Here is a 14,525-nt window from a genome sequence, read left to right as displayed (position 1 = left end):
ATTGCCAAAACAAAAGGCAAACAAGTAGCGAGTTGCATGCAAGGAAACCAAAAACGATAAAGAAATAAAAATTTATGGGTAAAGGCACCTAGCCCAGTGATAACGGCTACAAAACTATTGTCTTTTTCTTCAGGGAATTAACTTCGTCATGCTGCCTCTCGTTATAATTAGCTGTTGTTTCTTTGCATCTGCATAGTAAATATGCTTTAAATGCAGATACGTTAAGCCAGACAACTATTCAAGCAAGTATACTTACCTCGGTCGTGTACTTCAACTGTTCTGACATTTTCCTTAGCGCTCTCACCATATTTATTTGTTGCTGTCACCACAAATTCATACTTCCCGCTATTTTCCACTTGGATATTGTATTCACGCCTGGATGTATCTTCTACAACTGCAACTTTTGTCCACTTTTCATCACTTTTAATTCTTCTGTAAATAAAGTACCTAGTGATTGCTGCCCCATTTTCCGTCGGATTTTCCCAATGGATAGTTATTTTGTAATCTTCTGCCTCAGCTTTGATAATATCTACAGGTTCTGGAACATCTGTGAGAGAAGAAAGTAATAATAATGCTACTACTAATAATAATGATTAATAATAATAATAATAATAATAATAATAATAATAATAATAATAAATACTACTACTACTACTACTACTACTACTACTAATAATAATAATAAATTAATGAACAGTTAATTAATCCAAAAAAAGCATGCAGAAGTGATAAATCTAGAAGTCTGAAACCAAAAATGGCGTAGTCTGAATAGCAAACGTCCCTGTATCGGTGAAGTTCAGCTCCAGCATAACTGATGCTCTTCCCTATCGAAACCTTTGGTTAGAACGCTGTTCGCGACATTAAGACTAGGAATTGCGCCTCAATTGCACACGGGTAAGTTCTCGCTGCTTCCCATTGCAAAGACCTGGGGAATTCCACACAATCGAACAATTGCAATCCCTTGGGAAGAATAACTTCCCGATAGTCGGGAAGTTATTCTTGCCAATCGATTCCAGGCCGTACTATGTGTCTTTTTACGTTAGCAGTAATTGCTCCGCTACAATAGAGTGTTTTTACGTGACGTCACGGCGACCATGTTAGTGCACCCAACTAATCCTCCGGGAATTGAGCTCTATTATCATGCAAACGTTGTCTTTTGTTTCGGTGGAAAAACATGGTTGTTGATCACGTGATTGAAAACACTCTATAAGCTAGCGGACTATTTTGGCTTCTGTGAATCACATATATGACACTACAAATAAATGAGGCGAGGTTTTCACTTACCGCCAAAAACCACAAGTTTTCTGATGTTCTTCTCTTCTCGCAAACTTTCACCACGCATATTTGTAGCAGTTACCACGAACTCATACACCTTATTTTTCTCCAGTTTAACAACAACTTGACGCCTTGATAGGTCCTTGATTTCCTTTATTTTGTTCCATTCTCCTACTGTACCATCATCATTTACAATTCGTTGGTACACTGAGTACTGTGTGATAGGTGCTCCGTTGTTTTGAGGCTTATTCCAACTTACTGTTACTTCAACGTTCTTTGTTTCAGAAGGAAAACCTATAATTTCCACGCTACCTGGGGCATCTGAACATAATCAACATAATTAGTAAAACTACAAGTCAATTTCACGCTTCTTGAAGCTTTAAGAAAAGCAAACAATAATAGTGTCACAAGCTTTGTGCAAAGACAATTTGTCCTTGCCATAAATGGGAAATCAAAAAGAATTATATTTAGCTTCGCGATCGTATTTCCTGCCTTAAAATATTTTACGCCCCAGTAAGTTCTCAAGCCACAGTGTGATTTGATGAGGCCACCCATCCCCCTTTATATGCATGGGCTGAGAAACCACAATTGGTCCACACATTGTTTGTAGATGGAAAAGCCCCTGAAGTACAGACCCCCGAAGCAATATTAATGCCTGGATGTTTCCTTTACTCTATGAAGATCCTCACCTTCAGCCTTTGTCATCACTTTCTTTTCACTTGCAGCTCCTTCATACGCCTTATTCATAGCCGAGACCCTAAGGGTATAGTTTGTGCTTTTGACCAGGCCTTGCACAAAGTGTGATTTAATAGCGGCATTTGTGGTCATGTTCAGAATTTTGATGCCTCCCTGAAGTATAATCACGACATATCCGGTGATAGGACTTCCCCCATCATGGTCTGGTGCAGTCCATCTAACTGTGAATGACGTGACTTTAATGTCGTCATCTTGTGTCGTTATCGTTGGCGCGCCTGGTGACTCTAAAGAAAAAGTGGAAAGCCTTTAATAATTCTACTTTCCAGGAAAAGTAGGGATTGAGGTGGCGTAAAATAACAGTGGTTATGGAAGGTAATATTAATTTCACTTGACAAAGCCAACAACCAAACGAAGAAATAAATCGTGCCTTCGTACCTTCTGGAATAAAGAGCACTGAAATGAGGCCCCTGTCCAAGCATTTAGAGTTGCAATGGTAGTTACCAGCGATAAGCCGGAATCGTACTTTGAATAACACGTCCATGATCTTTTGTTCCAGAAAACTAGGAATGAAAAAGGCACTATCCAAAATATCAATAAATGTGTATCTTGAAGATACTTTTTGCTCTATCTCGTGTAGCTCTTTCACTTTGTGTAGTCTTCCTTCTAAAGACACATTTTTCTTTTTACGTTTCACTTTTCGTTTGTTTTCGAATGAATAAACAACATCAATACGACATGTACTTACTGATTTGTTTCAAAATAACTGTGGCTAAAGCAGCAGAGCCGACGCTGTTGTTAGCCTCACACGTGTATGGTCCAAAGTCTTGTTCACGTTGCATCTGCACAGGTGCAATGTTCAGGCTGCCATCAACTATCTTGATTCCAGTTCCATCAGGTGTTTTCCAAATGATTGTTGGGGCTGGAACACCATTTGCTTTGCAAACAAAAGTAACAGTGTGTGCCATCCAAGACTCATGTGGAGATAGGGGCAAAACTTGTGCTATGGAAGCTGGGTCTAGAAATAACCATAATCAGTAACTTGAAAATTTTGACAATTGCGTAAAGATTCCTGAAAAATTAAAGGCTTCAACGGGGTTTGAACCCGTGACCTCGCGATACCGGTGCGACGCTCTAACGGCCTCTTTACGCAATTGCCAAAATTGCGTTCATAACGACGAGGATCATAGCTTTACTTGATTTCATACCGTTACGGTTGGCTTGCTTTCGCATCGTTGAATATAAGAATTTAAAGGGAACTGATCAGTGGCGCGACAGTAAGTAAAATGACGAGATAAATCATGGCTGGGAATTAAGGGATTTGTTGCCATCCTCAGGAAAAAGTACAAACATTGAAAGATAAGTTTAGAGGAGGAGAAGTAATAAAAAGCAGAGATCATATGTTTCGTGTTTCTTTCCTTCGTATTGTTTTTTTTTTCTCTGTGTTTTCCATATTTTTTTTATCAGTTTGTTTTATCTTTTTTTTTAGTCTTTTTTATCTGTTACGATGAGAAACACTACTCACAGAACCCTATGTAAGTGTAGAACGGAGAGGCTTAAAAGAAGCTTTTTCCTTAGTGCAATAATTTCTTTTAATAATAATATTTAGAATTGATATTTTTATATAATATGTAATAATAATAACAAGGCTGCAACACTGTTAAATAGTGCTCAATACACATAAGTGTAGAGCTAAATCGTAGAAAGGTGAGGCTAATGAAACCAACACATGATTCACTGTTACTCCGAGTTTCGTGCTTACGCACTCATCAGACAGTATTACTGGCAGAAAATACTGTCTGATGAGTGCGTAAGCACGAAACTCGGAGTAACAGTGAATCATGTGTTGGTTTCATAAGCCTCACTTTTCTATATAATATATATAAATATATATATTCAATATGTTTTTAATGATTTTTATTTGTAAATACACATTGTAATTCATTTTTACATGCGAAAATGTATTTCAATAAACTATTACTATTACTACTATTACTCAAGTGAAGCTATTTTTGCAATTGCGTAAAGAAGCCCGAAAAATTCAGACTTCAACAGGGTTTGAGGTTTGGGGTTTTAGGTTTCTTTACGCAATTGCAAAAATTGCGTTCATAACTGCGAGGATCATAGCTTCACTTGATTTCATATCCGCAGTGTTTATATATGATCAAATTCATATATCATTTCATTACTACTATTACTGTTAGGCCATTTTCTTATTCCACCACGTAAACTGAATTTCCCATAACGTCAGCATTAATTCTAAACATGATAAAAGAAGTACTTACATGTAACTGTGATATTAAATTGTTTCTCCGTAATTCCAGCAGAGTTGTTGGCTTTGCATATGTACATTCCTGCATCTGCTCTTTTTATTAGGCTGAAACTGAGGTAGGCTGTTCCTGACCCCAACCTCTGCATTCTGCCATCATGGTGCCAGCTCACACCTGGGTCTACTTTTCCTACTGCGGTACAACTGATGTTCAAAGAGCTTCCTTCCCTGACACTTATACTTACTTCTTTTGGATGAGTAATGTTTGGTTTGTCTGCACAAATGTTGAGTTTTAGTTAGTTACCAATATAGAAAGGTTTGACTTTTGACTCAATCGGTTTGAATATTGAAATGGTCTCAAACAGACCAATTTCTGGCCGTTTCGTTGACTGAGCTAAACAAACTTAATGGTACACACACCCGTATGTACACGTTCAAACTCAACCATTTTCGTTTTTTACTGTATTATTACTGTCAATAGACGACCAGTATCTGATTCCTTGCACCGAATTTTATAGACATTGTTACATTTCTTTTAACTAACATTAAGTCCTCAGAATGTACCACTAGTTGTCTTACGTTGTCGAAAGGCTCGTGGTGATCAAAACAATGTTTTCGAGAAAGGAGGGAAACATGTACTCAAGGGAAACCAGATTAGCTAATTTCCTACTTGACCAGTCATTAACAACATTGGTTTGCAAACAAGATATCTTTGCTAACCTTCCACGCTCAATTGCACATGGTCCTCTTTTATGACAGCAACAAAATCTTCAATTTTCTTAAGCTGGCAGCTATAAAATCCATCATCTTCCCTTTTAATGCTACTAATGGTGAATATTGCGTGGCCAGAGGATGCATTGCCAACAAAGACTCCACTCACACGTTGATTGTAAGAGGCTGGAGCTTGAACGGATACTGAACCATCAGAAGAGAGAACTACTAGCCTGATTGTAATAAATGAAGGATCAATTGGGCTTTTTAGTCCCCAAGTAATACTTTGAACTCCACCAGAAAAGCTCCACTTGAATGATACAGAAGATCCAACTATACCGAAAATACTTTTGCCATTATATGATGATGTGAACACCATTTCACTCTTGACTGTGGGAAAAAAATAGTAAATGAGTCGGAAATCGTGGCTAACTATAGACAACATTCATTCTGAAAATATGGATGTAAATTCCTCCAAAGGTTAAATGAGGCCTAAAAGGATATTAAAGGTGCGAGCAAAGTAAATCACAGATATTTAACGGTTGGTAATTATCAGCGTGACCAAGACCAAAGGGTGCGTGTAGTCTGGGCCTTGGAGGAAGATTGCACTAGACGAAGCTAAGTAAGAGAAGCCATGAGAGGCTACAGAACACTGCCCCCCACTGACGAGAAGAACAAAGACTGATTATTTAAGAGGGCGACTCCAAGTCCTGTGGCTTCCCTGAAGATTGAGAAAGAAATTATAATGACATAAGGCCGATCAAGAGGGATTTTAAACAACCACCCAAAAAAGGATGATATAGGCAGGGAACACCCTTTGTGACACGGTTTTGTTGGCGTGAATCAAGTCTTGAAAGTACTGTCCCTACTGGGAGCAAACACAGGCTTGTACAATATCAAGCACTGAATTCTTTCCTAATGTTAACTGCTTGGCTCACTATGGACAGCGCTTTCATAGCGTAGTCCTGTCGAAAAAACACTGTTTCCAGGTTACGTCTAAGCAATCTTGAGACTAGTGGACACTTGTTGACTCAAATGTGTGCTATTAATTGCAGTATTAATCGACGATTTGCGAACCCATGACTTGTGCGTAACCGGTTGATAGTTCAATTGACAGAGATCTGTGGCCTGTGTCTAGGATGTCCAGAAGATTTTTGGGACCCGAAATAGCCCTTGCTTTCTTTTTTTTTTTGGAAAGGATTTGCAGGATTATTTTGAGAATTGTGCGGATGACTTAAAACCTTTTCCTTCTGAAGATACAGAGGGAATTGCGATACTCGTCTGAAGTGTTTCGGGACTATTCAGAGACGAGCTCCTGCACCACCAGTAACGCAGAAATCTCAGGCTTTCATTTGTCCTATTTTGCCGCTGCCAAAGTAGAGCTCATAACTGCGATGATCATTTCCGGCAATACTTACTGTTGCCTCCGTTTTTCTTTGTTAAAAGATGTGATGATTTTCATATATTCCGTTTGCTTGATATAAGTGTTCGCTCGTCATTGATCATAGATGAATTCAAAATAAATGCATTCACGACAATCGATTAAGGTGGCTCAAACCAGTTTCAACACTGTCAAGAGACCTTGTTATTAAGAGAATTGACAATGCAACATTTAATTACTTAACAACAATGTTATGGTATCATCTAAAACATCAATTATTGCTAAACAAGATGCAGTCATTTTTGTGACGTAACAAGTTACCATGGAAACAGAAAAGCCTTGCAAAAACACCCTATATTTTGGCTTTAGTTGCTCATATCTGAAAAACCAACCTAGGTCACCTCAATTATTTATCTCCCAAAAGTGATTAGCAGGCCAAGATGAAACTCTCTGCAAAGTTTAAAGAGATTGTGTGCAGCGGATTCAGAGCTACCTTAACCTTTCAATCATTTAAGGTGGCTCTGAATCCGCTCCACAGAATATTTTTTAATTTTGCAGAAAGATTCATTCTGGTATGCTGATTACATTTCAGAAATAAAAAAATGGGGGTCACCGAGTTCGTTTTTGAGATATGAGCAGCTAAAGCCAAAATATGGGGTTTTTTTGCAGGGCTTTCCCGTTGCCACGTAACTTTTTACGTCACAAAAATGATCGAATCTTTGTCAGCGATAATTGGTGTTTGATATGGTATCATAACATTGCTGTTAAGTAATAAAGTGTTGTAGTGTCAATCCTTCTAATAAGAACATCTCTTTGAACTGGTTTGAGCCACCTTAATTATGTTCGACCTCATGTGTGAAAGTAAATATGAACAGTTCTGCTCGAACGAGGATCCATGATTCCTGCCTCATCAATATATGACAAAAAATAAGTGTCTTACAGCTGATAGACTACTTATTTTTTTATAAACTTTCATGACTGTTTTTAATGGTAATTGATCAGCAATGCCATTGTGTTTCCAGGCCTCAGGCAATTATCAGTGAAACCGAAAGCAATTCTTTATGCCTAAGCTTATTCTGCACGTACGTACGTCAAAATGTATCATTCTGAATCTAGTGATATACAACCTTAAGAATTTTACAGCCTGTGATGAAATGAAATATAATTGATATTAAAAGGAAACATACTAACTTCTCAGGTTTAAACCTGAGGTTTTTATCAAGGGCTCTTAGTATGAATAAGTAATTTTCGACTCATTCCACTTTTCACAATGCTAAATATATGACGGAACGATACGTAGAAACATTGTTTTCATTCGTAAGAATTCGATTGATTGACCCACCTGATACTTGCATGACAGAAAAAAATACAAAGAAAACACCCTGTCCATTCATCTTACTCGAAAGACCACTCTGTTTCAGCGGAAAGTAAGGCAGGCTTTTCAGAGTTTGTAATTGAATGCCCTTTGGTAAAACTCACAGAGCTCTTTCAGCATGACCTTTCTAAGCTATGTGAACTTGTGTCACGCAATTGTTTTGACAGGCCGCTGCCTATTGCAAATAAAAATAAGGGCGATTTTTCGTTAAAGAGATGCTAAAATCCTCTCCTGTCTTTATTCAGCCATATTACATTTCAGGTCGACACGAGCTTTTGCGGGTTTTAAATGCGTTTTTCCTTCCTCCCCATCATAGTGAAAAAGAGGTAGAGATGAAAGTACTGGAAAAAGGTCTCACATGTATTACTTTCACAACAACACCATTAAGACATTAAGACATTTAATAAGCACCAATTACTTTGCTCGTCCCCAAATCTTCGATGTGCGGATGACCATATCTCGCGTTGTATGTTTTATTCCTTAGATTGGACACCTTTCCTTTCTCTATATACGTGTTTAATAGCTCGGCTTGTTTGTCGACATTGAACACTGACGAAAGAGATTCGCAATTTAAATGTCGTCATCCTTCAAGTCGCGCCATCTTCAAACCCCAAGGTCATAAGAAATTCGGGAGGAAGAAATAAAATGATGATGATGATGATCATCATCATCATCATCGTAAGAAGAAGAATAAAGTCGTCATTTTACCTACAAAGGTATTTAGCAATTTTTTCCGCAAGCTGAGGTGAATGGTGGTTGCTCTCCAACCGTGTCTTGCCAAATGATTCCTTAACAGTTCATAATATCCCCTATGTGTGAACAAATCCGTAAAACAGTTCTGACAAAACAGGTCCGTAGGCAGGTTTTTTCGAGGGAGGGTGCGATCCGAGGAGGAGACGGACCAAACGAGCTCCAGAGGCTCTAGCCTCTAGGGGAGTCCGGGGGCGGCGTGCTTCCCCGCAAGAATTTGAAAATAGGATTCTCAGAGACTGCATTTCGTGCGATTTGAGGGCAGTACGATACGAAAACAAGGCGCCAAAAGCGAACTTAAAGGCGTGGATATTACTCAAACTTTTGAACTTCACAATGGATTTTTTTTGGCGCGGAGACTCTTTTACGTACGTCTTCTACACTTTTAGAGAATCACGTCACTATTTAAAAGGGACAAGAATAGAAATAAAGTGAATCAGAACAAAACTATACTATATAAATTACACATTTTTTTATCAATTCACTTTTTTTTTAATCATTGGATAACAGAAACGTGGACCTCCGCAGCCTGTGGGGGGGGGGGGGGGGCGCACGCGTCGCACCCCCTTCCCTACGGGCCTGCAGAACAACAGCATCTGCCGCATGCGGTGTGTTTGTTGCATGGCAACTACTGAACATCTTTCTCATTCTTTTGCATATCATGTGACTCTCTCGGGATTAACTACGGGCTTCAAGTGGTATGCGTAATTAATACGCACCTAAACGCAGCCTTGTCCCCTTCATTGCCTTTTGTTTTTGTTTTTGTCATCGCTGTTATACGGGTACGAGTTCCCGTTTCGCTCATTTTTGACCGAGGATGTAAACCCGGTAAAACTGTTGGACAATGCTAACATAGATCTACACTGTTTTAATAGCCTTCAAAAGCTCATTACTAATTCATAAGCTCATCGACCTATCAAATGGTCGATAATACATCACGTGCAGTGACTTTATATCGATAAATTTCCTCCTTATTAGTATGCGGTGTTTTATCGGCTGATAAAGCATTCCTCATAAGCATGCATTGTTTTATCAGATATAAAGACACTGCCCGTAAAGACACTGCCCGTAAATATTAATTAATTTCAGCCATTACAAACTTCTGGGCGGAAACTTTTACACATCCTCCTTCCAAACTTCGTTAACAAAGTTTGCGAACCAAAACATTCAACGACTCGGCCGTCATGTTAACAATGCTCTTATCTAGACTTTAATTAGATTTTGTCCCGTTCCACCTCGAACCCTGCTTCTTCGTTAGCTGCTTGTTTGTTCAGCCTTGCATTTCACCACTGTGCAAAAATATTAAAGACCAATTTGTGACATATCGTGTTGATTTTGGAAAGGATTTTTCCAAAATGTTTTTTTCGTCATCGGCAGTTTTCAATTCTCTGAACGTTCTCTTACCATCGACGTTCTCTTACCATCAACCATCGACTGCAACAAAGGAAGGACTGAAGGGAAAAAACATGCCTTTAAAATTATCATACTGCTTATAAGGTCAACTTGTTTTTCTTGTATGCTAAAATTCCCCCCTCACAATTTGAACCTCTGTTCGGACTCCCAGGGGACACACCTTTTTGGAATGTTTTGGAAGCCGTTCAAAAAACTCCCAGCACGTGTTTTATCTGGTCTAAGAACACTCGGCTACGCCTCGTGTTTTTAAACCATATAAAACACGGCTGCTCTTTTTTAAACATTACGTAATATTTGTGATTGAAGCCATTTTGATGCACATATCAATAGCGATTCCCAAAACGTGGGGATGCCCACATCACTGCGACAGCTGTACCATCACTAGGAAGGGCCAGTTCGAAAGGTAATTCGATCTTGGATTATTTCCGTGGCAAAAAAACTTTGGATTGAATCCAATCGAACGGCAGGTAATCATTCTCGAAGACTCTCGAAACGATTCCCTGCTAGCAGAGGTCTCTTTTCTTTAGCGTTCGCTGGGCTGACGAACACGGGAAAAGAGATCTCTGCCATGGGCTGAAACTCACTGTGTTGAGCATGCACGGCGGTTATTAATTAAGTGACCGAATCCTCACGTGAAACTTCATGTTTTGTGGGCTCACTTAACAACAGCGGAATTACTGTAAAGGAATGCGCGCGACACAGCGGGCTCAAGTCACAGTCAGCAAACTTCGAACGGGGCATGCGGCTTGAAGAGTGTCTTCCAAGGTTGTGGACGGCGGGTGGATCAAAGTGAGTTTCGATCCACGGCAGAGGCCCTTTTCCCATACAACGCCAAAAGGAGAGAGACCTCTGTTAGCAGGGGATCGAAATCGGATATTTTTTTCGGAGATTGATACATTTCTTTTTCAAAAAAACTAGACTATCATATAAAAATAATAATAATAATAATAATAATAATAATAATAATATTAATAATAATAATAATAATAATAATAATAATAATAATAATAATAATAATAACGTCTTTATCAAAAGCATCCGATAAAATTACATATCTGATGTTACAGTAAAAAATTACAATGATTAAGATGAATAAAAAAGATTAAATTGATTAAAAATTCATATGGGGTATTTACACAGCTAGATTATATTTAAAAAATATTCTATTAAAAAAGCTATATATTCAAAGCTATATATTCAAAGCTTTTGCGCTAAAAAAAAGTGAGCTGTGGGTTCAGTGAGTCCATTTAGTTGTTTTACGTTTGTTGCTATCTTGGCTGTCTTTTGTGAAAGACCATTTGTAACGTAACATGGAATGCGAATAAAGAGGGTTGATGACTGTGACCCCTCTTAAATCCGAGGGTTTAAAAATTATATGATTTTGATATTATATGATTGCTGATGTATATAATATGTTTCGGAAGTATGACAATTGGCTAAAGGAGTATACCACAGCCATTACGGATGAATAATATCTCACTATACAGACTCGCGTCATCCTTAACAAGTTCTTCGCATGTCACCATTGACGATCACAAAGATGAATGAGGGCTGAAATTCGTCAACCAGTCATAATCTATTTAACAAGGAATCAGTTCTAACTCGGTCACAGATCTTTCAAGCCCCAACAGAATATATTAGACCAAGAGAAAATGAGGGGACAGAGAGTGAGGCTCCCGGTCCAGCCCTTGGGATATGTCATGTCCACGAAAGTTATTTTTAGACGAGCGGAAGTCTTCCGAGACGTCCGCATGCAGGCCAACCTCGGTCCGATGTTTGAAAGAAAATAAATATTCATCAGCCTTCCACGTACGCCGTCATTTTCTCTTTTCACTAAGAACCTGAGAGCGAGGCAAGACTGCATGCGGACGTCTCGGAAGACAGACGTCCGCTAGAACAAAGACTTCCGCTCGTCTAAAAATAACTTTCGTGGACATAACATATCCCGGCCAAAGTCCTGAGCTTCCCTCTCTGTCCCCTCATTTTCTCTTGGTTAGACCGGCGTTTGCAACCAATCTCTGGAGACACAGGTACAATGCTGCAATATACAATTGTTGCTGGACGGATCGTCCACCAACATGTCGACGGTGACGTGACGTAAAAACCATCACTTGTGTTGGTCACGCAACTGGTTTGTGTGGGAGAAAATTGTTGTTTTTTCCAAAGACAACAAGTCAGTAACAGAGATTGTATGTCATCAGCACAGGAATAACGTTCTCAAAGATAATAGAGGGCTGAAATTCGTAGTAGAGAGTAGACTATTTCCAACTCCGTTACCTCAATAGACCTTTTTGCAGATACGGTGGCCATTTTGATTTCTATTGTTTCAGAAGACATTATGGGATGCTCAGGGGGCAAATTAATATGTATTTGCCCCCTGGGCATCCCATAATAGCTATTCGAAACAATAGAAATCAAAATGGCCGCCGTATCGGTAAAAAGGTCTATTGTTTTCTTCAAATATTGTTTCAAGGCCCCCTTATTTTGGTCTTTAACTTATTTTACTTATGGAGGAATTCCGTATCTTTTAATTAACCCTTTCAGTTCTGAAAGTTTCGTAGACTTTACTCTAATGCCAGACCCGACGGAAGGATGGCACAGTCGGTTAGTACGCGGCCTTGGTGCAAGAAGTCCTGAGTTCGATTCCCGGATCTCACATCCTTGTTTCGACTTCTTTCCTTTCCGTGTTGCTAAGCAGCTTTAAATACCCGTAAAACTGAGCACTGATGGAGAGGGGAGAGTAAAATGAGCGCACCGTCGACCTCAGGATTGTCAGTTGAATTACTGTTACGAGTTATCGACGTTAAATATGGTTACTTTATTTTACTTTGATTTTATTTGTCAATCGGGCCCGCTTCAGAGATGAATGGGTTAAAACACTTCAACCTACGAAATGGTAAATAAATCATATTAGTACATACTAAAACAAAGGATAGCGTTGAAGGCGCTCTCTGATTGGCTGTTCAAACTCCGAATATCCTTGGTATTCACCTCCGAACAACTCGCTAGGGGTTTTTCATCTCAGTGTCAGTGGCTTGTGGTGGATATTTATCTATCCCCGCTAAGCGGCTCGGCAAATCTCCACCACTAACCACCTCTACTTCGGTTAATAGTTGCTAAAGATGCTAAAAGGGCTCTGTTAAACCATATAGGGTTTTACCTATAGAATGCACAAAAGGATTTCTTTAAAATAAAGATGACGTTTGTTTACTTGAATCAGTGTTTTACTGTAGCGGGGAATTTATTGACTTCAGTTCATTCGCTTTAATTTTGATCCACCCCTTTGGTGGCAATTTATTCCTCTCCCCAAACTTCCTCTGCTTCAGAAATTCAAGATGGAGGCCAAAATTTCCGGGGAGGATTATGCTTAGCCCGTGACCAAAAAAGGATCAAAGCATTTTGAATTTCGACAAATTCAGGGTTTTTTTTTTCCTGAATTCTCTCACTTTGTCTTCAATGATTTCATTATGGCCGATTGGCTAATGACTTTTTTTTTGAAGAAAGAAGTTTGTTTTTTGTCTCCTGTTGGTGTTTCAGGGTGGTGTGAAGTAAGATTCCTGCAAACAATACAAGCTGTACCTCGGTTATGTTATTCATAAGAATGTTTGCGATTATCTTGATTATGGTCTTTCCACTTTCTCGATTATGTATATGATTGTGTTATTTTAAAATCGTATGCAAAAACGTATCAGTATCCTAGCATTATGAGAGCTTTTTTTTTAATTTTATCACGTTATTTCCTTTATAATAGACCTTTTCGGCTTGTACGTTTTGTTTTCTCAATACAGATCATGTGATAATACTCAGGAGGGTTGGTCCTTTGTTTTGTTCATTAAAAAGAGTGCATGCAGGCATTTTCATGCTTGCATGCCCTCATTTTAATAAACAAAACAAAAGACCAAACCTCCTGAGTATTATCACATGATTTGCAAGGGTGTAGCTAGGGGGAGGGGGGGGGGGGGTCCTGGGGTGCCCGTGACCCCTCCTTTGTAAGCCTTTTTTTATGCAAACAACCTACAATATTCAGATTGCAAAAATGTGAGTACCCTCTGTTTGACACAGTGTGAGCCCCCCTTTCAAAAATCCTGGCTACGCCCATGGTCTGTGTTGGAAAAACAAAATGTACAAGCCGAAAAGGTCTATTGTTTTCTTTCCCCTTCATCTCCACAATATTTGTGCCAATAACCTAACGTGGCAGTGAAATCGAAAACTCAAAAACCTTAGTTGCTTTGGTCATCGCGCACACTTTCAATGTTTTGCCTTCTTATAATTTTTTGTTGTTGTCCCAGTCATGTAGAGGAATCTATCTTGTTTGCGGTGTGATTTCTGTAAATAGCACATAAATAATCAAATCAAATCTGTGCATTTTTTGCCCCGAAAAAAATTCACAGCTTCCTTGACCTGACTTGGCGCACATTGTACTACGTGCAAACAAAGCATATTGCGTACAAACATCATGGGGCGTAACCTCGCAAATCTCTGGGACTTCCTGTTTAGGTGACCGTTGTCGCCATGGAAACGGCAAACCAAATAATTACAGTATTTTCAGCATGTCTTTTAAAATTGTTATTTTATTGTTTGTTTGAAAAAACTAACGAATCAATGTGACTTTTTTACTACGAATATATAGCCCAAAGAGATTGGTTCCCCGACACTTC

At 38.9% G+C, this 14,525-nt stretch overlaps 1 protein-coding gene across 1 annotated transcript in view; it reads right to left on the bottom strand.

The window, feature by feature from the left end:
• Positions 1 to 7,812, bottom strand: part of LOC137983195 (uncharacterized) — a 15,122-nt gene extending 7,310 nt beyond the window's left edge. The window contains exons 1-7 of the mRNA XM_068830383.1: positions 7,672 to 7,812; positions 4,958 to 5,338; positions 4,254 to 4,511; positions 2,717 to 2,986; positions 1,965 to 2,255; positions 1,285 to 1,596; positions 257 to 547 (exon numbers count right to left, since the gene is read on the bottom strand). Of these exons, the coding sequence (XP_068686484.1) occupies positions 257 to 547; positions 1,285 to 1,596; positions 1,965 to 2,255; positions 2,717 to 2,986; positions 4,254 to 4,511; positions 4,958 to 5,338; positions 7,672 to 7,723 (1,855 nt within the window). The 5' untranslated portion in view covers positions 7,724 to 7,812. The remainder of the gene's footprint in view (positions 1 to 256; positions 548 to 1,284; positions 1,597 to 1,964; positions 2,256 to 2,716; positions 2,987 to 4,253; positions 4,512 to 4,957; positions 5,339 to 7,671) is intronic.
• Between the last annotated feature and the right edge of the window lie 6,713 nt (positions 7,813 to 14,525).

This window comes from Montipora foliosa, chromosome 13 (genome assembly GCF_036669935.1).
Source record: "Montipora foliosa isolate CH-2021 chromosome 13, ASM3666993v2, whole genome shotgun sequence".
NCBI lineage: Eukaryota > Metazoa > Cnidaria > Anthozoa > Scleractinia > Acroporidae > Montipora > Montipora foliosa.
Note: the sequence above shows the minus strand (reverse complement) of the source record. Positions and strands in the feature narration are given on the sequence as shown.